At 39.8% G+C, this 24,933-nt stretch overlaps 1 protein-coding gene across 3 annotated transcripts in view; it reads left to right on the forward strand.

Annotated features, from left to right (window-relative positions):
• tmem45a (transmembrane protein 45a) overlaps positions 1–24,933 on the forward strand; it is a 96,028-nt gene that overhangs the window by 46,641 nt on the left and 24,454 nt on the right. For all 3 annotated transcript variants that reach the window (XM_060833169.1, XM_060833171.1, XM_060833170.1), the window contains exons 4-5: positions 11,562–11,773; positions 23,759–23,971. In XM_060833169.1, the coding sequence (XP_060689152.1) occupies positions 11,584–11,773; positions 23,759–23,971 (403 nt within the window). In that variant the 5' untranslated portion in view covers positions 11,562–11,583. The remainder of the gene's footprint in view (positions 1–11,561; positions 11,774–23,758; positions 23,972–24,933) is intronic.

Consider the following 24,933-nt stretch of genomic DNA (forward strand, 5'->3'; position numbering starts at 1 on the left):
ACTGCCTGCAGGATTAGTGTATTCTAGAACGTTTTTTCCATTATGTTCTCAACTTTTCCACTTACTATTTAAAAATACAAATCTCCCGGGCCAAATAAGAGCCTTTCATTTTGCTGACTGTAACATTATTAGTGTTCATATTCCTCTGTAATGTACAGCATTGTTTGTGTCTGTCCTAGAATCATCTCTAGGTAAATTTGTCAGTATTCAGTGATGTTACTAGGTGGAGCACTTACCCATAATAATATAAATGTTTTTTTTCTTGGAACAGGTGACAGAAGTATGCTGGAGAGTAGTTTTAATTTTCATCTGTCTGACTCTTATTTTCACTCCATCGAACAGCCAGTCACAGAAAGTCTAAATGCTTGATATTTCTGTCATAGTCATCTTGCACAGATAGCTGCTAAGCCCATATGGTATTAAGCAAAAATTTGACAGGATCGACTGAAACTAAAACTAAAATGTGGGCTACTAAACTCTACAAACTATCACTGTGTGAGCAGCATTAACAAATTATGATTGTATGCAGCACATTCTAAAGTCCTATTTTAGTGTAAAGCTGTTATTATTGTTCAAAGATATTCAAGTATCATGCTGCTAATCAGATTCTTTTATAAATTCCCTAGAGTTGGAAACAAGTCCTTCGGCCCAACAAGTCCACACTGACCCTCTGATGAGTAACCCACCCAGACCCGTTCCTCTATATTTACCCTTTATTAATGCATCTAACCTAGGCATCCCTGAACAGTATGGGCAATTTAGCATGGCCAATTCACCCAACCCGCACGTCTTTGGATTGTGGGAGAATGTGCAAACTCCACACAGTCACCTGAGGTTGGAATCAAATCCAGGTCCCTGGCGCTGTGAGGCAGCAGTGCTAACCACTGAGCCACCATGCCACCATTAATTGCTGTGAATTCAAAGTAAGTCCAATGTTAATGTTTTCATGTTTAATTTTTTTTTTAAAATCCTAAAATATGACCACATGTAATTTTAATCTGAGGCAAGTAGGTGTCCAAAGTTTGCTGAATTTTAAACTCTCTGATTTGGCATTAAAGGAAACTGGGTTGTTTTAGAAATATGCATTACATAGAGCGGAGCTCTCATCCATCACTTACATCAGAGGAGCAGGTGAGGTGAGGACCTTGTGACAGACGGTCAGCATTACTGAGAGTAGCAGGTCACCCGCAATGGTCAGAACCTGAAAACTGTTCTCCATGAAGATAGTTCAGAGTAAACAATCCTACTGACAAAACAGGAACATTTTTAAAACACTTTCATTTTTTCTCTATAAAACATTCAGATTGTGCTTAGTAATTCTGCTATAGTGAATTTTGGCTGGGACCGTGACTGTATAAGTAGCCTCTTCACTCCCACAGCTATAGAGTACCTCATGCTGTAGTGGGCAGCACGGTGGCACAGTGGTTAGCACTACTGCCTCACAGCACCTGAGACCCAGGTTCAATTCCCGACTCAGGCGACTGACAGTGTGGAGTTTGCACGTTCTCCCCGTGTCTGCGTGGGTTTCCTCCGGATGCTCCGGTTCCCTCCCACAGTCCAAAGATGTGTGGGTCAGGTGAATTGGCCATGCTAAATTGCCCGTAGTGTTAGGTAAGGGGTAAATGTAGGGGTATGGGTGGTTTGCGCTTCGGCGGGTCGGTGTGGACTTGTAAACTCAGAGAGTTTACAATGGAATTTTGTCAGAGTGATTTAGAGTAAATTAAACAGTTTGGTAGAACTGTGTCCTTTTACTTTATCACATTGGTACACACAGAAGAGAAGAGAGAACTAAATAAAAACGTTATGGTTGTTTTATAATAGGAATCCTGAAATACAGCTAACTGCTAGACAAGAATGAGATAGGTATTCAAAGACTTGTGGACAATAACAAAATAATTTGAAGTAAAAATTAATTGTCAAGATAATTAAGTTAGTAATAACACTCTGACAGTTCACTGAGAGAGACCAAGTTTGGACACCTGTGATTAGGCAAAATGGTGAATGTAGGACAAACATTGATCTTAATGACCATAAAACAAAAAAAAAGTGAGATATGAAGAGTTTGATGTTGAGCTAGCCAACACTTAGATACACTATTCAGCAACTAATCCTATTCAGTACTCAATAATGAGGTGTCCACTGTGTCTGGAGGTACAGCAAAGGGGAGGAATAAAGAAAATTGACTGCAAATTAAAGAACAAAGGCACAGCAAAATTTAAATGTTTAAAATATGGATATGAGTAGTATAGATTTTCCAGTTGCATTCAATAATTAGAGATAAACTATATGTAATGAGTTGGTAAAAAAGAGAAAATCCGTTGTGGTGATCTCTTGTCCCCTTAACACTGTGTCCAATTTTGTAGTTGTGTTACAGACCAGAAGTTCATAAGTTGTTATATTTAATAAACAGAAGTTACTGGAAAAGCTCAGCATGTCTGGCAGTGTCTGTGCAGAGAAATCAAAGTTAATGTTTCAGGTCCAGTGACCCTTCCACAGAACTATTCTGAAGAAGAGTTACACAGATGCTGCAAGACTGCAGAACTTTTCTAGCAACTTCTGTTTTTGTTTCTGATTTACAGCATCACAGTTCTTTCAGTTTTTATATTGTAAATAAACCCCATGACATCATTCAGGTTTCAGAATTCTTGGCACTTAGCCCAGTTTGATGCTCAGCTATTTCACCAACTGTATAAAATGAATATTCAGGAATTCCATTGTTTACAACACTATATTTAAAGAGCCTAATCATAAGATTAGTGGCAGAATATTGAGACTATTTCTGGATCTTTGTTCCCATTTCTTTCCTGTTTTCAGGAGACTTTATACCAAGGATTTTCTCATTGTAATTTTTAGCACAACGAAATTGTGGTTTCTCTGTGTATTTTCATTATATGTTAAGCAACTAATGAAGGAGACATGTCTGTTGGCTAGATGTACTGATTATTCCAAGATAGATAAATATGAAAGAAAATTGTCGAGAGGAGGTACAGAGACAGCAAAAGGATGTAGGCAGGTTAAATGAGGAGACAAAAATTGGATAGTTGGACTACATTGTGGGAAAATTGAATTTGTCCTCTTTGGAAGGAAAAGTGGAAAAGTAGTGAACTGTTCAAGGGAAAGAAATTGCTGAATTTAGGGATACAGAGTGATCTTGGTCCAGTGTATGAATCAGACATGGGCATATTTGCTGATGGTTACATAATATTCAGCACCATTTGTAACTCCTCAGGTACTGGAAACATCCCATGTAACAAGATCTGAACAATATTCAGGCATGGACCAAGTAACATTTGCAATACACAAATGACAAGGAATAACCAATCTCAACAAGAAAATTAGAGAGAAGTGAACAAGAGAAAATATAGCCATCACCCTTGTTGTTCAATGGCATTGCCATCACTGAATGTTCTTGGATTTATATCCATTGACCAGAAATTGAGCTGGACCAGCCATGTAGATACTGCGGCTACAAGAGTAGACCAGAAACTAGACTTTCTGTAGCACGTAAATCCCATCTGGGCTACCGGATGCTTGCCTAGCAGCTTTAAGGCACAGTCTAGTGTGTGATGGAATATTGCGCCTTGTGCAGTTGGGTATATGTCCAACAATATTCAAGAAGCTCAACATCCTCTAGAGTTTGATGCAGCTTATTGCCACTCGACCCACCACTTGCAACATTCAGTTGCTTCACTATCAGTGCAAAGTGGCAACAATGTATACCATCTACAAGATGCACTGCAATAACTCATCCAAGCTAGTAAGACAGCACTGTCCAAACTCAGTACCTCTATTACCTAGGAGATCAAGGGCAGCAGATGCATGGGAACACATCCACCTAGCAGTTCACCACCAAGCCACACACCTTCCTGACTCAACTATATTGCAGTTCCTTTATTGTCACTAGGTCAGAACCCTGGACCTCCATTCCTAACAGCACTGTGTTTGCTCTGCACCTCAAGACTACATCGGTTCAAGAAGATGGCTTTCCATTACCTTTTCAAGGGCAAATAGGGATGGACAATAAAAATTGATCACAGTGATACCCACTTCCCATGCATTAATAACTTAAAAGAAGTCAGAGAAGGTTGGTTCAGCTCACTCCTGATATGAAGTAATTATTGTATAAGGAAAAGTTGGACAGTTTCACCTTTCCCCTCTTTCTCCATTGGCATTTAGAGATGATCTTATTGCAAACTATAATAGCTTGAATGGACTTGATGGAATAGATTCTGAGAGAATATTTCCCTTTTTGGAGAGACTAACATCATGGAACATAGTTTAAGAATAATGGAGCACACTTTTGGGACAGAGATCCCTTTCTGAGAGGTTTGTTTCTCAAGACTTCTCTTGTCAGAAAATAGTGGAGCATAGGTAATTCTATTTACACATAGCTGAGCTGGATGGATTTCTGATAGACAAGGAAGACAAGAGTTATGGGGGAAGACAAGAAAGTGGAGCTGAGAACACAACCATGATCTTATTGAGTGGCAGAGCAGGCTTGAAGGACTAGATAGCCTACCATTGCTCATAAGTCCTGTCTTCCCATGTTACTTACATTCAATGCTGGTCGGCTTCACAGGCACAGACTGTACCTACATAATGACAACTTCCTGCCTATGTCTCCAATTAGAGGCACAGCTATCTGTGAATAGTTACAGGGATCATATATAACGAGTTGACAGGTTAATGGGGAACCACATTTGGGACTGTGCCATCTTCTGCTCGGGTTCCTGTACTTTATATACACGTTAGAAATCATGCTGCCTGTGTAGTTATGGTGCCCTCAAAAATTCTTCTACTGTGCCTTTTTCAGCATGCTATTCTGCTGCCCCGTGAGGTGTACGCCATGTAGCATCAGACAGGATCCTCCTATACATTACCATCTTCTCCACTTGGCCACTTACTCAATCTGGGATGGGAGCTGTTGTATCACCTGAACCCTATTTCCTGCCTTCTTTTGGTCTTGATGGTTAATTTTGTTAAGCAGAAACCTCTTGTAAATCTGTTATATTTTAAACTTCTTTCCTATCTTTGTTAAAAAAAAATCAATCACATTGTTGTATCTATGTGTGTTCACTGAAAATTTAGGGTGATCCTGTAAATTTAGCAATGCACTTGCAGGTAGGGTGTTTGCAATCATTTTGTTCCATTGATGTGCTCGACATCTATTTTATGGCAACAAAGCTGGCACAATGCATACCAATGTCTACCCTAACAATTAAACTCATATTCAAGACACATGAATAAATTAGGGAAAAGTTGTTGGGGAGGAAGAGATCCCCCAAATTTAGCGATATGTTAGAAATCATAGAAACCCTACATTATGGAAACAGGCCATTTGGCCCAACATGTTCATACCAACCCTCTGTAGAGTAACCTACCCAGACCAATTTCCCTACCCTATTGCTTCAGATTTACTCCTTACAATTCACCTACCCTACACATCCCTGAACACTATGGGCAATTTAGTATGGCCAATTCATCTAACCTGCACATCGTTGGATTGTGGGAAGAAACTGGAGCACCCAAAGGAAACCTGCACAGTCGTGGGGAGATTATGCAAACTCCACACAGTCACCCAAGGCTGGAATCAAACCAGGTCCCTGGCGCTGTGAGGTTACAGTGCTAACCACTGTGCCACCCAGAAAGGAGCATGGCTGTTTCTGCCTGGTTTCAAGTCGGGGACCTTTTGTGTGTGTGGTGAACGTTCTTACCACTACACTACAGAAACACACCCCTTACTTACATACTTAGCATAACGAATTTTCAAAATATAATGGCTCGACTTTATTCTGACCCACATTTCTGACTTGAAGCTTCTCTACGTTTTTGCACAGAGTTGTTGTTCAAGGAAAGTAAGTGTGGGTCCCCTTAACAAGTTGCTGCTGAACAGTATGATTTGAATCTGATACTGTATGCCACAATGTCTAATTCAATGTCAATGCAGTCGCTAAAGTAGAACAATGAGAGTGAGGGTAAGATTGAACAAAGACAGAGAAATAAAAAAAAAGGCAGAAAGAAAGCATGAAAGAAAGCTTACATTTTTTATAAATCCTCCCAATGATATTTGAGGAACAAAGCTTTGCATTTGTGAAAGTTAATTTTTAGTGCCAAAGAGATTATTTGTGTGGTATAATGAAGAGTTACCATACTGTTGAAGTGATGTTTAGATTGGAATGTACAAACTATTTTTATGCCAAGTCTAATCCATGTATGCAACATTTATAATATCTTCTTGTTATTCAATACAATTTTAAGGGGCATCCAGAGAGCAAGATGCCATTTTTGTGCAGCATATGGAATATTGATGTATCTTGAACAATAAGTTTTGAATTTTAGTGTTCAACTAGTATGGCAGCTAAAAGTTGACTGTAAGCATCAACATTGTTTTCAGACAAAAAAAAACTAGACCATTATTTGCTCATTTTTAATAGTTTAATACATGCGTAAATTTGGAAACTTGGTAGTCAAAACCTACAAAGATAAAATTGTTGCATTAGTTTTTTTTGTTAGCTTTCATGAACCCTGAAGGCTGCTTGTTATTTCAGATTGCTCTTCTGTCTATTACATATGATCAAATACAGAAGTACTTTAGTTGTTAGGCACAGGTGTGTCTGGTTATGCTGTTTTTAATCTCATGAGCTTCTCTGTTCCATTTAATGTGCCAATTTTTTCCAAATGCTGTGTGCCTGATAACTAATTACACTAAAAATATACTGGGAAGCATCAATGTCCAGCTGTCATTATTCAGAACGAGAATCTAATTATTTCTGAGAAGAGGCAGTTTTCTTGAATGTTTACTTAGTTGATGTGTTTGGATTTAGAGCAATTCGAAATTCTAATTACTCCTATTGTTCTCAGTATTCGTCAAAGACATATATTTTGTGTTTTATTTCCATTAAATATTTCCAGTACTTCTATATTCATAGGTCTGTACCCTACCAACCAACAAATCACTGCTTTGCCATTATTAAACCGGGGAGTGTGATGCACAAAGAATACTTATGAATCATATTTCCAAAGATAATCATAGAATCTTTGAATCAGTTTACAATGTATCCATTTCCAGTGTAAGATACAACTGTAAGACAAAGCCCAGGTTGTTCCCGAGACAAAGAAAAAAGTGACAATTAGGCAGCGATTAAAAAAAAACAAAAGAAAGAAGTGAAAAGAGCTGGAGCAAAACAGAAAATGGAAGCAATCATTGCATTGTGGCCAATTATAGATTCTGTTACCCAAATGTTTGCCCAAGATATGTGTGAAGAAAGAAGATGGATGAGATCTGTGGAACTGTCAGGCTATCAAGTCATTTAATCCTCAACTGTTTATAGTTTGTGAGAATAAAAACAGCCTGCTGTGTGTCTCAGTTGAGTAGAAATATTGCTTGACTGTTTCTACTATCTACTATTATCAAGTGTACATGTGTGGTGTTGGGAAGGTGAGGGAGATGTGAGCTGTAAGTTCACAATTTGATTGAAAGCTCTGAAAGGTTACAAAGCCATTAGGCTGTTTTTAAAGTGGTGCTATGAATACAAATCTTTGTTTTGATAAGTGATTGGGATCTTTAAGAGATATAAATGTATTTATAGGGCTTTTATTAAGTTAACACATTTTAAAAATAATGTGAAATTCGTATTTGATATTTAGAACTATGTTTTATTTCATCTAATTTATGGCATCTGAGGTTAGCTTGCAGTGGGTGCTGGGTGAATGAGCATGGAAAGTATGAGGGCAAAGGGGAGTGGGGTCATATAGACTAATGGCTTTTGTTGTAACTGGAACCAAGCCCTGCAGCCTGTTAAACAAACTACCTCAGCACTGGACAGTCCCCACGGGTACCTTCACACTGTTTTCAGGGTGATTGGCCTGATTCCAGTTAGCACCTTTCCCAGAACAAAAATCTAGCCATTGGAGGAGTTCCTCTCAAGTCAATTTGTGGTAAAAAGAAATTTCCTCCTGAATATTTGCTCCCAAGTCAAGTACGCTGAATCGAAGAATTTCCTAACTCAGGAGTGAAAGGTCAGGCGTATGTATTATTGGCAAAGGTCTTTAAGAAATCTGTAGACCCGGTCAAAGAAGAGATGATGCCTAAATGCTATATCATAAAATCCGAGAACATATTTAGAAATGCTGCAATATTTACTTGGGTCAACATGGTTTGGCAGTTTCATCAATTTCATGATTCTTTCTTGAAGTGTTCACTTCACATAAGAAAACCACCAATGGAATAAACAGAGAAAAGGGATGGAATACATGCTATATATGAACTAGGAACACTGTGATTTGTCAATTGCTTCTTGTTGATAAAATAAATAAGGGTGCTCCATTTTGTATTTACATTTTGCTACCTCTTTTAAAAGTAATATTTCTCCTTGTATGCGTGACCAAGTACTCCAGTTTCCAAGATTCTGTTAATGTAACTCTATAACTACAACAACCACAAATCCTTCAAAATAAAGTACCCTTTCAATATAACTTGCAATCGACACAAGCCCCAGTGACAAATTGGGAAGTCACATAAGGGTGGTAACTTGTACCATGCCATGCTGTAGGTCGAATGTAACTATTTATAATACATTTCATTCCTGAGTAGTGTGTATTGTCATACCTCTGCAGAAACAAACAAAAATTACAGGAAATGGTTGGAAGTGTTTCATTTAGACTTTTGAATGCAGGGAAAGATATGGCAATGTGTGATGATTTAGATGAGGCATTTCATATTGGAAAGAAGGAGGTATTGCATACCAGGAGGAAAAAAAATGATGAAGACTCTGTCATTACTTGTCAAGCAGAAGGAAACTAGCCATAGAGTAGCCACAGTTGTTGCGAGACCTGGGGGATCTTTCAGGTTAGTAAAAGGGGATGGAGGGATTTATGGGTAAGCATTAGAATTTTGAACAAAGTGTGCTGCGAATGAGGGAGACATTAGAAATTGGTGAGTGCAGATGATGAGGTGAAATAGTTTTTATGCAAGAAAGGTTACAGGTGATAAGGTTTGGCGGAGTTGGTGTTTAAATAGAATGTTGTTGTTAGTAAAGAGGGTATTGGAAAATGGATTCTGGTGATGACAAGAATATCTTTTGCTAGTTTGGGTCAGTTTCAGTGGCTTTTGGGTGAGATATGTTCAGAAGCTGAACATATCATTCTTGTATGAATGCAATGAAAGGATCATTTTATATGCCAGCCGAAAGCAAACACTGCAGATGCAGAAAATATGAAATAAAAATATAAAAACTGGAAATACTCATTTTGTTGCATACTGTCTGTGGAGAAAGCAGTAGAGTTAGTGGTAAACACAACTGAAATGTTATGGATGGTCTGTCTATTATCCTGAAAAGTTGACTTGGCTTTTCTCTCCACAGCTGCTGCATAACCTGCTGCATATTTCCAGCATTTTCCATTTTATGTGAAGTTAGTCTAGCTGCACTAACAACCAAAGAGGAAAACAGAAATAAATGCAACAGAACAAGTTATTTTATTTTCAAGAAGGACAGTTAAAAGCTTTATCCCAGATAAAAAATGAATTAGAGGGGATTTGAAAAATGTATTTAAAACAGTGTTAAGTGTTTAAATGGTTGGAGAAGATAGGAAATTAGATCATAACATCAAAGCAAGAAAGAAATTATAATTTAGCCACATCATTGGAGTACATGGTAGAGAGACAATCATTGGAAGGAAAGGTCAATAGAAACCGTAGGAGAGGGAAGCAGAGGAGAAAATGGATGATGGGAATAAGGGGTGGATGTAGTTGACTGATGGGGAATATGTAAAGGCAGCACAGTACATACGTAGGTGAGTTGCATCAAAGCAAAAGCTGCAATCTTCAGCCAGAACTGCCAAGTGGATGATCTGGTGGTCCCCAGCATCACAGCTATTAGTCTTCGGCTAATTCAATACCCTTCATATGAAATCAAGAAATGGTTGGAGGCATTTCTTGTGCCCCAGGTTTGCTGTTCCGTTAGCCAAGATGTTCCAGGACAGTTATAACATTGGTATCTATATGATTGTGTGGAAAATTATCCAAGTATGTACTGTATACAAAAAACAGGAAAAATCCACCCCGGATAATTACTGCCCCATCAGTCCACTCTTGATCATCAGTAAAGTGATGGAAGATGTCATTTATAGCGCTCAGCAATAACCTGCTCACCGATGTTCAGGTTGGGTTATGCCAGGGCCACTCAGCTCCTGACCTCATTAGAGCTATGGTTCGAACATTGATAAAAGAGTTAGATTCCAGAGGTGAGGTGGGAATGACAGCCCTTGACATCAAGGCTGCATTAGACCGGATGTGGCATTATGGACCCTAAGCAAAACTGGAATCAATGGGTATTGGGGCAAACTCTCCACTGGTTGGAATCATACCCAGAACATAGGAAGATGGGTGCGATTGTTGGAGGTTAGTCATTTCAGCTCCAGGACATTTCTGTAGTAGTTTCTCAGGGTAGTGTCCCAAGTCATTTTCAGCTGCTTCATCAGTGACCTTCCCTCCATCATAAGGTCAGAAGTGGGGATGTTGTCCAGTGATTGTACAATGTTCAGCATCATTCATGACTCCTCAGTTACTGAAGCACTCCATTTTCAAATACAACAAAATCTAGACAATATCTAGTCTTGGGTTGATAAGTGGCAAGTAATATGCACAGCCACAAATGCCAGGCAATGACCATCTTCAGAAAGAGAAATAAAGCCACTGCCCCCTGACTTTCAGCAGTGCTCCATCACTGAATCCCCAACTATCAACACCCTGGGTATTATCAATGACTAGAAATTTAACTGGACTTACTTCATAAACATAGCTGCTACAAGAGCAGGTCAGAGGCTAGGAATACTGTGATGTGTAACTCATCTCCTGACTCTCCAAAGTCTGACCATCATCTATAAGGCACAAGTCAGGAGTGTGTTGGAAAATTCCTCACTTGTTTGGATAGGTGCAGCTTCAGCAACACTCAAAAGCTTGACACTCTCCAGGATAAAGCAGCTCATCTGACTGGCACCACATCCACTCCCTCAGCCACCATTGCTACTGAGCAGCGGTATGTCTACAAAATGCACTGCAGAAATTCACCAAAAATCCTTAGACAGCATCTTACAAACCCAGAACCACTTCCATCTAGAAGGAAAAGGGCAATAGATACATGGGAAGACCACCACCTGTAAGCCACTCACCATCCTCATTGAAAATATATGGTCATTCCTTTACTATTGTTCATCAGAATACTGGAATTCCCTCTCTCAAGGCATTTGATCAACCCACAGCATGTGGGCTACAGTGATTCAAGAAGGCAGCTCAACACATCTTCTCATAGGCAACTAGGATGGACAATTAATGCTGGCCAGTCAATGATGCCCAGATCCCATTAGTAAGTTAAAAGATAGGTAGTCAGACTTTTTGGAAGAAGCTGATACCACTGCATGAGCGATCAAATGAACTTTTAATGCTTTTGAGACATTTAACAACCAAGCGTAATCTCCAATCATTTGGGACTTTTATGTGATAATGGATTTCTGCTCTCATGTATTTTTTCACTGATTGTGTTTCCTTGTGTTTGCTTCTGCAGAAACGTAGAATAACTGAAAACCATGGGCAATTTCAAAGGACATGCACTTCCTGGAAGTTTTTTCCTCCTCTTTGGCCTGTGGTGGTCAGTGAAATATCCTATGAGGTACCTCTGCAGAAAGAATAAAAACGTTTGTTACTTGGTATCAATCTCAGGGCATCGACGATTAGACATCATTGAAGGAATTGTGAAAGCCAGCTTTGCACTAATAGGTAAGTCAAAAAAATCTACTTGTGCTGATTTCATAGTTATCCATTTCCAACCAAACTTAAGACCTAAAGTGGGATGCTTTTTTCTCTCTGTTTGAAAACTGATGTAAGAAACAATTCCTCATATGAATATATTGAATTTATTATCTCAGCATGTGATAGATGCTCCGACATTGTATTATGGACCAGGCCAGACCCCCTCAAAGCATTGCAAGAAAGTAGCCTGCACCCTAACTTTGCTAGTTCTTTTAAGCAGGTGTAGAATGGATATTCCAGAAGAGAATCAGCCGGTCAAACCATTTAGTTTTAAACAAAACAATTTATTTATAAGATTACTCAATGAACACAAACAACAGAAAACAGAATACTCAATAACTTAACCTATCTGAAACCCCAACAGATCATTCCAACTTAATGATGCTGTTCCAAATACTTGCAACAATCCCCATAAACACTCCTTGGCACAAAAGGTAAAATCAAACACAAGTTCTTACAGAATAGAAGTCAGGGAAAGAGTACTAGCCTGGACCTGCTTCTGGGTTCAGCAGCTTTTCCATTACTATTTAAAAAAACACAGGGAAAAGCTAAGCTGGGAGAACAGGCCACTCCCCTTTCATTGTACGTGTTTTTATTAAAAAAAAACTTGACCATCTTCTGCCTGAGGCAGTATTGGTTAGCTATTATCAAATCGGCCCTAAAACCCTTCAACCTTCAGACTTTTCAGAATCTGTGTTATTTATGACCTCTCTGAAAAAAACCAAGGATTGCATAACCTTGTTAAAGGAGCAGCTTCATCACAATTGTGTGCATTTAAGGAGGAAATGGACAGATTTTTAATTGGTAATAGGTTGAAGGGTTTTGGAGAGCAGGAAGGAAAGTGGAATTGAGTCCAAAATAAGACCAGCATGATCGTACCAAATGGCAGAGAGATCCCAACATGCTGAACTGCCTACTCATTCTATTTGTTCTGATGTAAAGGTTCTCAAGTTGGTAATGACATTAGTATACATTATACACATGGCTCTTAACAACCCTTTTAGGAGTATGCTTTAGAATGAGGATGTATACACAGCCCAAGCAGGAAAATGAAATGATAAATGAATAAGAGAGATGTCTAAGGACTTTACATAGTGTTACAAAGATTCTACAGTATAGCCACAGATCTTTTGATCCAACATGACAGCAATTATGGTCCACATTCCGATCTTTTTTCCTCAAATGTATACCATCTATGTACAATTAATTTATATATGATTCTTATAAAGGGACAGAGTGATTTGTAGGCAGATTTGCTGATGATGTAAATGTCGGTAGATTAGCAAGTGTTTGAGCTGCATACAAAGTATCTGTAAAGCAATTTAGGTATATTAATTGCTTGGTCAAATAAATGGAAGATGGAATAAAGTATGAGAAAATATTACCTTACACACTTTGATGAGAGAGATAAATCAGCAGAAGATTATTTAAATAGTTGAATAGTCTCCTTGTATGTGAATCACAAAAAGTTAGCACACAGTATAACAAGGAATTATGAGGGCAAAAGAAGTGTGAACCTTTATTTCAAAAGGGAAGTTGTATAACAGTTGGAATGTCTTGCTACCACTGCAAGAAACCAGACCTAGAGTATAACACATTGCCTTGGTCTCCCTATTTAAGGGGGAATATACTTACATTAGAGACAGTTCAGGTTCATCAAGTTTGTTCTTCGAAAAAGTGTTTATCTGATGAGGAAGTCTTAAGAAGGTTGACCTAACTCATAACAGTTCAGAAGAATGAGAAAACTGAGAATGAAATATATAAGATTCTGAGAGGAGTTTGATACTGTAAATGCTTGTAGCACATTTCCCTCTAGGATTAGGGGGAAAAACAAACATAGAAGTTGTTGGAAAAGCTCAATTACTACCTGCTGCATCCAGTTTTGTGCAAGAAGAGGGAAGTGAGTTAGTGAGAGCAATGCAAGCTGTTTGGGTGATGTGACTGTCATGGTTGAATAGCTGACAGTGTGCGAACTCTATAAATGTCAGTTCTTTAGAGGTGGTCAGTGTGGGGTAAGGTGAAGTCATGTATGGTCGACTAAGAGTTTCCTGAAGAAGGGCTTATGCCCGAAACGTCGAATCTCCTGCTCCTTGGATGCTGCCTGACCTGCTGTGCTTTTCCAGCAACACATTTTCAGCTAAGTGCTGATTGAGATTGTTATTATGTAAATGGCAGACATGTCAACCTTTGAGCAGTGTTTGAAGTTAATGGTGCAGGTGATGAGATGTGGTATTCGATGCTAGCTCCACTTTGAGCTTTTTTACAAAATTGAATCTAAATTTTCCAGATGCTTGATTTCTGGCTTTTATGTATCTTCCACATGTATCCAGTCACATTGCCTTCTCAGACTGGATTTGAATGGCTCATTGCTCCCTTCGTATATAGCATATCTCTCCTATTTGTCTCTACTTGAACACATCCTTCAGTGAAATGTAGGAAAGTCTTACCAGTGGCATTTCACTTTTGTCTTTCCCAGATTAGAATCAATTCTATTTTGATTTTCAACACATACTCCACAGATTTAAGTACTGCATGCTATAAATTTAATTGGTGTTTGATTTGCACAAATTTAGGCTTCTACTGAAGCATGTCAGCACTGAAAAAGCACATGGCCAGTACTTACTGAACTCGTCATGATAATGAGCAGATGGCATAGTTAACTCACTGCAGCAGAAACTGTATATATTAATCATGTATTACAATCCTGCTATTTGTGTAAGAACTGTGTCTTCTTATTTTTAAAACCTGGTTCCTGAAATGAGAAAGAGATATTTTAAAACTGGTGTTTGAAAGTGTGGTTGTAGTTTTGAAAAGTGAGTAACTATGTATGGCATCATGTAAACAACGTTTTGAACATGTAGTAGTTGAGTTGAGGATGATTTGGAGCTCAGAGGGTGTTCTGATGCAGCTTTTTCTAGCAACAAGATGTAGTTTGGTCTATGGACTGGTTACAGTTATCAATGACAGAGACCTTTGTACCTTACAATAGCTGTATGACTGATTCTCAGGTAACCAAACACCCTGGAACTAGAACAAGTTACAGAGTGTTCAGTTCTTTCAGCTCAGGAGTGGATTCTCTATTCTGTGCAATTATACTCAGTGTATAAACAGTATCTTTCCTGGATCAGTTGTTGTAAGCTGTGACTTTTAACTGAGAAGTCAGGGACTTTTTATAAATGTACCAATTGCATTGTGCCTCCTGTAAAACTGAAGTTGATTAAAGCAGTGTGCTTGGCAGCAGAAAAGTCATAAAGATTATCTCAAAAACAGTACCTGGGAACAAAGATTGTCTTTACCCCTGTCCATAACCCTCCTCTCTCATTAGTCTGTCTGTGACTGTGTAAGGGTGAATTTATAAGATGATTAGAATTTTAATTAGTATTGTTATATGCTGATGGTTTAAAACTGTTTACATATAATTAGAATATAATTTTTAAAATTTATTCATGGGATGTGGATGTTGCTGGCTGATTGCATTGATTGTCCGTCCCTAGTTAGAGTGGTGCTAGAAAAGCACAGCAGGTCAGGCAGCATCCGAGGAGCAACAAAATCGACATTTCAGGCAAAGCCCTTCACCTACTGTGCTTTTCCAGCACCACTCTAATCTAGACTCTGGTTTTCAGCATCTGCAGTCCTTGTTTTTAGCCTGTTCGTCCGTAGTTCCCTTGAGAAGGTGGTGGTGAGCTGCCTTGTTGAATTGCTGCAGACCACCTGCTGTGGGTTGACCCACAATGCTGTTAAGGAGGGAATTACAGGATTTTGACCCAGTGGCAGTAAAGGAATAGTGGTATATTTCCAAATCAGGATGGTGGATAGCTTGGAAGGGAACTTGCAGGAGGTAATGTTCCCATGTATCCGCACTCCTTGAACTTGTATTATGTGTTAGAAACAGTGCGGGAACCTAGTCTATGTTTTCTATAAACCATGGCCTGAATATAAGGTAAAGTGGGCGACCTTACGTATGTTACGAAACCTTTAACTTTTGTGACAACTCAAGGAATAGCAGGGCTTGATTTCTAGTATGTGAGTCAAAACATCCTTTTCAAGCCGCAATGAGTCAAAACACCTGTTTTTGTGAATAACAGATTTGCTGGTCACAGGGTCTTCCATTCATTTTGTGTTTTGATATTGAAAACTCCATTGTTATAATTAGTAGTAAGATTTATTTTTAACATAACCAATCACAGGCAGCTGATCCTTCTCAGCTACTCATGTTCACTGCTTGCTGTGGTGTAGTAGTCTCTTGATTATAGCATTTGAAGCTGTCATTTACTACTTTAACTGATTACATCATGTTCTGTCTTAAATCAGAGAGGATAGTGAATTTAAAGTGATTTGTGGCAAGATGATGCATGTGACCGGGGAGATGAAATAGTGAGTGGTAATTACCAGTGACTTGAAATACGGGAATGAGCTGAAAGAGCAAATGATGGTCATTTTATTCATCCTTGGTGTGAGGGCATCACTGGCATTTGCTGCCCATCCCTAAGCACTCAGAAGGCAGCTGAGAGTCAACCACATTGGCTGTGATTGTGAAACCACATGTAGGCCAGACCAGGTAAGGATGGCTGTTTCCTTCCCTAAAGGACATTAATGAACCAGATGGGGTTTTCCCAACAATTGATAATGGGTTCATGGACATTATTAGATTCTTATTTCCAAATTTTTATTGAATTTAAATTCCACCATCTGATGTGGCAAGATTCAAACCTGGGTCCCTGAATTTATAGTGTAGGGATAAATCCACTAGGCTGTTGCCTCTCCTACTTGTACTGGTTAGTTCATGAATCAGATGTCACAACTCAATGCATATGCTACATTCTCCAAATATGGCAGTAAGGTGAGGGGAGGGGTTGAAAAGGACAGCTCTTCATGGTAACCTCAGCTGGTGCAGGATTCATGAACTAACCAGTACAAGTAGGAGAGATGTGAGGGGCAAGAGTTTTAAACACAAGAGTTGTAGGAGTGTGGAACATACTTCCAGATGTTAGTGGATGACACTAAATGAGTGGCTGAGCAAAAGGTGCAAAGGACAGTGAAACTTTGCAAAGGGACATAGTTTAAGTGAGTGGGCAAAGGTTTGGCAGATGGAACACAATGTTAATAAGTCATCTATTTTGGTAGGAGTAACAGCAAAAAGGACCATGATATGCATGATAAAAAAATTGCAACGCACTGCTTTGTAGGGGGACCTGGGTGTTCTTGTGCATGAATTATAAAGGTTGGTCTGCAGGTGCAACGGGTAATTAAGAAGATAAATGGAATTTTGTCCTTTGTTGCTAAAGAGATTGAGTTGAAAAGCAGGGAGGTTATATTGCAGATGTATATGGTGCTGGTGAGGCCACACCTGGAGTACTGCATGTGGTTTTGGTCTCCTTACTTGAGAAAGGATGTACTGGCACTGGAGGGGGTGCAGAAGAGGTTCACTAGGTTGATTCCAAAGTTGACGGGTTGGCTTATGAGGGAGAGACTGAGTAGACTGGGATTATATTCATTTGAATTTAGAAGAATGGGGGGTAACATATCAAAAAATATAAAATTATGAAGGGAATAGACAAGAAAGAAGTAGAGAGAATGTTTCCACTGGCCGGTGAAGCTAGGACAAGAGAGCATAGCCTCAAAATTAGGGTGCGCAGATTTAGGACTGAATTGAGAAGGAACTTCTTCACCCAGACGTTTGTGAATCTGTGGAATTCTGTGCCAAGGGAGGTAGTTGAGGCTTCCTCAGTAAATGCTGAAAATGTGTTGCTGGTTAAAGCACAGCAGGTTAGGCAGCATCCAAGGAATAGGAAATTCGACGTTTCGGGCATAAGCCCTTCATCAGGAATGAGGAGAGTGCGCCAAGCAGGCTAAGATAAAATTCCTCAGTAAATGCTTTTAAAGCTAAGATAGATCATTTTTTGAACAGTAAATGAATTAAGGGTTATGGTGAAGGGCGTAAGTGGAGCTGAGGCCACAAAAAGATCAGTCATGATCTTAATGAATGACGGGGCGGGCTCGAAGGGCCAGACGGCCTACTCCTGACCCGAGCTCTTATGTTCTTATGTTTTATCCATTGCATCTTGCTGGTCTTAATAGGGCCAATGAAATGTAATGAGGTTGTACAAATATGAAGTTGAGAATGGAGAAAGGGCAATGGTGAGATGAAGAAAAGAAAAGACAAAATAGTTCATTGATTACTTGTGACTGGAATTATAGAATCACAGAGCCATAGAGATGTACAGCATGGGAACAGACCCTTCAGTCCAACTCATCCATGCCGACCAGATTTCCCAACGCAATCAAGTCACACCAGTCAGCACCTGGTCCATATCCCTCCAAACCCTTCCCATTCACATACCCATCCAGATGCCTTTTAAATGTTGCAATTGTACTAGCCTCCACCACTTCCTCTGGCAGTAATAATCAGTTTTTACCTGGAAAATCTTCTACTGAATTTTCCTACAGGCACCCTGTCTGTATTCCTGATGAAGGGCTTTTGCCTGAAATGTCAATTTTACTATCCCTCGGATGCTGCCTGAACTGCTGGACTTTCCCAGCACTACTCAAATCTAAACTCTGGTTTCCAGCATCTGCAGTCATTGTTTTTACCCATGTATATTTATTTCAAAAGGCAAGGATTGATTAGGGATAGTCAACATGACTTTATGAGTGGGAAATTATGCCTCACAAACTGAGTTTTTTGAAGAAGTAACAAAGAGGATTGATGAGGGCAGAGCGGTAGATGTGATCTATATGGACTTCAGTAAGGTGTTTGACAAGGCTTCCTATGGGAGACTGGTGAGCAACGTTAGATCTCATGGAATTCAGGGAGAACTAGCCATTTGAATGCAGAACTGACTCGAAGGTAGAAGACAGAGGGTGGTGGTGGAGGGTTGTTTTTCAGACTGGAGGCCTGTGACTAGTGGAGTGCCACAAGAATCGGTGCTAGGTTCACTACGTTTTGTCATTTATATAAATGATTTGAATGTGAATATAGGAGATATAGTTAGTAAGTTTGCAGATGACACCAAAATTGGAGGTCCAGTGGGCAATGAAAAAGATTACCTCAGATTACAACGGAATCTTGATCAGATGGGCCAATGGTCTGAAGAGTGGCAGATAGAATTTAATTTAGATAAATGTGAGGTGCTGCATTTTGGGAAAGTAAATTTTAGCAACACTTACACACTGAATGGTAAGGTCCTAGAGAGTGTTGCTAGACAAAGCGACCATGGAGTGCAGGTTCATAGCTCCTTGGAAATGGAGTTGCAGGTAGATAGGATAGTGAAGAAGGCGTTTGGTATGCTTTCCTGTATTGGTTAGAGTATTGAGTACAGGAGTTGGGAGGTTATGTTGCAGCTGTACAGGACATTGGTCAGGCCAGTGTTGGAATATTGAGTGCAATTCTGGTCTCCTTCCTATCGGAAAAATGTTGTGAAACTTGAAAGGGTTCAGAAAAGATTTACAAGGATGTTGCCAGGGTTGGAAGATTTGAGCTGTAGGGAGAGGCTGAACAGGCTGGGGCTTTTTTCCGTGGAACATCAGAGCCTAAGGTTTGACCTTATAGAGGTTTTTGAAATCATGAGGGACATGGATAGGATAAATTGACAAAAGTCTTTTCCCTGTGGTTGGGGAGTCTAGAACTAGAGGGCATAGGTTTAGGGTGAAAGGGGAAAGATATAAAAGATACCTAATGGGCAACTTTTTCTCATAGAGGGTGGTACGTGTATGGAATGAGCTGCCAGAGGAAGTGCTGGACGCTAGTACAATTGCAACATTAAAAGGCATCTGGATGGGTATATGAATAAGAAGCATTTGGAGGGATATGGGCCAAGTGCTGGCAAGTGAGACTAGATTGGGTTGGGATATCTGGTCGGCATGGATGGGTTGGACCAAAGGGTCTGTTTCCGTGCTATACATCTCTATGAGTCTAAGTGTCAACGCTGAAGCAAATGTTACTTGTTGGAAAGCAAATGAGAAAAACAAACATGTCATTAGTTGTGGAAAATTATTACCAAGCAATTAGTAGGTGATGTGAAATAAAGGTATTAAACTAGTTTTAGGGGGCAGGTGCATTTGTCTCATGGGACTGCACAATTCAATTCTATCAACTTGTGACCATTTTTCACACTCCCATGTAATTGTGATCATCTGGGGAATGATTGCACAACAAAAGTGGCTGGAAGTTGATAATTTTGCAATTTAAATTTTCGGGCTTGTGTTGTGTTGTCATATCTACAGAGCCTGTGCTGCTTAGTACCTGCTAGTTTCTCAGATAATTGCTTGGTAACTGTATAAATAACATTGGAATAATTGTGAACATGGGATGAAAGAGAGAAAGCAGCAAATGGTATGAAAATAAATATCATTTAACTACTTTTTAATAAAAGTATAATTGCATTCAAACAAAGACAATCAGCTATTAGGGGACATTGAAATAACACCACAGAGTCCAGTATCCAAGTCAGCCTTTATTTTCACGTGGAGGGTTGTTCTCAGTGATCCAACTCCTTCAGAGCTACCTCTGAGTGAATAGAGCTTCTGACACTTCCTGATTGGACCAAGTTAACAGCCCGAATCAGGGAGCTCATCCTATGAGGTCCACTTGGCTGACCTCGTTACAATCACTACATTCTTCCCTCTCTGAGTCCATGGACAAGGCTTGTTCATTTTTTTTTGTCGCTCTTCCCGGGGTGGTTTAGCACCAGGTTAGGTTTCTCCAACTCTGCCTCGGATTCAGGTGGCATGTACCACAAAGTAGCTCACTTCTTGTGCCCAGAGTGTGACAGAAGAAATTCATACTCTTCTTTACAAGGCAAAAGTATCAAAGTGGTGCCATCCACTGTGTCCAACTCAGATTCTGAGCTATCTTCAACGCTAGATGGTGCGGGAGAACCCATGGGTTCCAGAACAATTGGAAAAGCTTTTGAGGAGCTGGGCAGGTTTTGCTATCACAGCGTTTTGTGAGTTTGCAGCTTTTATAATGTCATCATGTTTGTGGAGGACTTTCACACCTGCCAAATTTTACAAGTCAATGGGCCTGACTTGGTGTTGACCATGCTTCTTTAGCATGCAGGGCCATTCCTGTGGTTCCTATACCAAACTTTGTTCCCCGGAATAAACTGTCTCTGTTGTTTCACAGAGTCTTGTGTCTGGCATCAGCATTCCTGATGCCATTTCACCATAATCCTTAGGTCTGGGGGGATCAAGTTTTATCTTCTTCCCATTAGTAACTCTGTTGGAACTATCTCTGTAGTTGCATGGTCCTATATCCCATAATTAGAATGGTCCTATAATTAAACAGGAACTGGGATAATTTGGTATCACCTAAAACTGTAGGCTGCTTCTTTAAGTCTGCTTTCAAAGTTTGGACTGCTATTTCTGCCAAACCATTGGATGATGGTTAGTTTGGAGTTGTCCTTATGTCGAATACCATTAACTTTGGAAAATACTCAAATTCCCTGCTGGTAATCGATAATCTGTGACTAACACTCCGGGAGTCTATGCATTGCAAAACATATGCACAGTTTTTCTATCAATGTCCCTGTAATCTTTGACCTTGTTGGCACTCTAGGCATTGCCCCACCAGTGCGGCTATGTATACATCTAATCCCGGCCACCAGATATAACGTCTTGCCAGCAACTTCATTTTGGAAACCCCTGGATGACCCTGGTGGAGTTCAGCAGTGGTATCTGGACCATTGCTCAAGATGATCACTCTTGCTCCCCATAATAAGATGCAAATATTGTTCAGAGAATTTAAAACCATTGCAGACTCTTCCATTGGTGGTACCACCAGTGGTGTATTTTACCATTGGGAGGCAGCTCAATGCATCTGCATTTGCTACTTGGCCTTCCTTATTATTTATGTAATAGCTTGTAATTATAGATGCTTAGTATTAGAGCCCACTGCTGAATTTTGTCTGAAACTATGGGTGCCACTGCCTTGTCCTCTTTAAGTAAACCTAGCAGAGATTTGTGGTCCTTTATTATTATAAATTTACATTCATAAAAATATTTGGTGGTACAGCTAGTTATTGTTTACAGTTGTGAACATTTTATACCCTACACCCCCTGTGTCCTCAATTTGTGGTGTGCAGAATTCCGAGCAGGTCAGCTGACTGGCTTCATTCCTGCATCTTATCCTAATTTAGAGACACAATTGTAAAACACAATGGCATAGATATTTGGAGGAGCGACATCCACAGTCGGATTGCCATTCCACTCATAGTTTTTACATTAGTGCTGAGCTCCATCTTTACAGCTGAGAATTTCAAACTTGCCTCCATTAGAAACATAAAGCACTATGGAAATTAGCACAGGTTATTTAAAGGAACTCAAGCCCCTAGAACCAGCAGTGTGGAGGAGGGGGTATTAGGGGTAATGAGCAAGGAGGTTTGTTGGCCAGAGATATGTGCTGAGCAGTTACTGGGGGTACAGGCCAGTGATGGGGAAGAGTATATTAGGAGCAGGGCCTTGTGGGAGGCAGGTTCTGAAGGCAGAATCGGTGATAGGCAGGTGTGTGGGTGAGCATCAGATGCTGGGGTCACGGTTTAGAACTAGATTGAATTTGAGGGGCTTGGTTAGGTGGGAGGGGTTGTGGTCGTGGATCGGGGGTCGTGAAGTGTATTTGGGTGGGATAGTTTGGTAGTTTTCGGAGGAGAGTGTCAGCTTGCTAGGTATCAGAAGTTATACTAGGTTTTTAACCTATGTAACTATCAAAGTAACAGAAGTGGAACCTGTTGAACTTCTGACACCATGAGGTGTTTTTCAGAGGGTTCCCACTGCAGAGAAATTATCCATCAGAATCTGAAAATTCTGGGTCAATTCCCATGGAGACTGCTGCATCTGGAATTTCATAAGGATCGATGTGCAACTCCAGTCAATGCTGCTCCCACCGACTCTCTGGCTATCGGATATTTCAAGTTGGAATCAAAATATTATCTTGGTGATATTCAGTTCCCAATGATTTCTCTGATAACTTTCCACAAGTCAATAGATAATTATTGATTTTAGAATCTAAGCAGTAATGTACAATATAGATTTTCTGTTACATCAATGCCACTGACCTTACCCACAATTGGCTTTGGGTTTCACAATGTAATTCAAGGATTCCCAAATTCTGCCACGCTGCAGATCAACAGGCATCAATCTTCCCTTTAAACTGCGAGGCTACAGAGGGACAAATAAAATAGGCTTTAAACTAATGTTCAATTTAGTGCCTACATAATCGCGAACAATCTTAAATAGCGCAGACAGTACGTAAAGGTCATTTGCAGCTCAGACCAATGGGCAGCAGATACCTAAAAACGTCAATATGTGCAAGTTTCCTTCCAAGCTACTCATTATCTTGATGTGGAAATATACTGCCATTCCTTCAGTGTTGCTGGATCCAAATCCTGGAACTCCCTCCCTAACAGCATTATATGTCTACCAAAAGCACATGGACCACATTGATTCATGACAGCAACTCATCATCACCATCTCAAGGTAATTAGAGAAGGGATAAAATACTGGCCGAAGCCAGTGGCTCACATCCCATGTGTGAGTAAAAACAAAATGAATTGACTGTTCCTTTGAGGAAAGTATGTATAATCTCACACTTTACAGAACTGTCCCCATTAGCAAATAGACTTTAGGATTTAGTACAATATGAATACATTTTCATTCCTGTTGTCTGGCTGTTCTGCGTAAGACTGAGAGCTTGATGCTACACTCTGACTGCAGTTTTGTTGTTCTTTGAGTGTTTGCTCTGTATTTATATGACCTCATGTGTTTAACATTTTAAGTATTCAGAGGTTAAATTTCTGTGAATTCATCGGTTGGTCATTATGAAGGAATAGCACCCAAGTAATGTAATTTTGTTAAAAATATTGTATTGACATGTTCATCACCCAGAAAACACTGTGAAATGTTTTGTGTTTAAAGAATGAAAGAATGACATCCTTTTAATTTTTGTTGTTGTTGTAGGCATGATAGCAGAGCAGTTTGTTCCTGATGGGCCCCATCTGAAGCTTTATAACTACGAAGAAAAGCATTGGGATCACCTGATGAACTGGCAGCATGCAACTATGTATCTCTTCTATGGCATCTCAGGGATTGTGGACATTATAGTCCATATAACGCCTGCAGTGCCATTAGCTCTTGACAGGCTCATGCTTGCCATTGCAGTCTTCATTGAAGGTTTGTTGATTCATTCTTAAAGTAACAAAGACTTATAACCTAACTGTGTAATGTTTATAATTGAGAGTTAGCCAGAAGGGAGCATGTATGGCTAAGTTCGCCAGTGGTGTCATAGCCACTCAAAATGCTCTTGTTGCACCTTGTAAAAAAATGTGTGATAACTAACTGGTAGTCCCAGGTTGATATATATTTGTAACTGGTAAAGAAATCAAGGGTTATGTGTAAAAGGCAGGAAAGTGGCTTGAGGATTATCAGATCAGTCATGATCTCATTGGTTGTTGGAGCAGATTGATGGATCAGATTACTAATCTCTACTATGTGTTATGGTCTTCTGGTCTTCCCTATGGAAATCAAAAGATTACTGAATTTGCAAATCTGAATTTGCAAATTTGTAATTCAAAGGCAAGAATTTCCTAAGTCACCAATGGTAATGGGGGTGGTGGTGTGAGTTAGCTCAGTTGGCTGAATAGCTCATTTGCCATGCAGAATGATACCAATAGGTTCAATTCCTGCACCAGCTGAAGTTACAATGAAGGACCCTTCTTCTCAACCTCTTCCCTTACCTGAAGTATGGTGACCCTTATGTAGGAAAGTCAGATGACATGGAATCCAGGGAGAGCTAGCCATTTTGACACGCAGTTGTTTTGAAGTTAGGAAACAGATGTTGGTGGTAAAGGGTTGTGTTTTGGACTGGCGGTCTCTAACCAGCAGTGTGCTGCAAGGATCTGTGCTGGTTCACTGCTTTTTGTCATTTATGTAAATGATTTGGATGTGAACATGTGGTGTAGTGTACAGTGAAGAAGTACAACGGGACCTTGATCAGATGGGCTGATAACTCGGGGAGTGGCAGACGGAATTTAATTTAGGTAAATGTGAGGTGTTCCATTTTGGTAAGGCAAATCAGGGCAGGACTTATACATTTAATGGTAGGATCCTGGGGATCCTTGCCAAAAAGAGACCGT

This window comes from Hemiscyllium ocellatum, chromosome 12 (genome assembly GCF_020745735.1).
Source record: "Hemiscyllium ocellatum isolate sHemOce1 chromosome 12, sHemOce1.pat.X.cur, whole genome shotgun sequence".
Lineage (NCBI taxonomy): Eukaryota > Metazoa > Chordata > Chondrichthyes > Orectolobiformes > Hemiscylliidae > Hemiscyllium > Hemiscyllium ocellatum.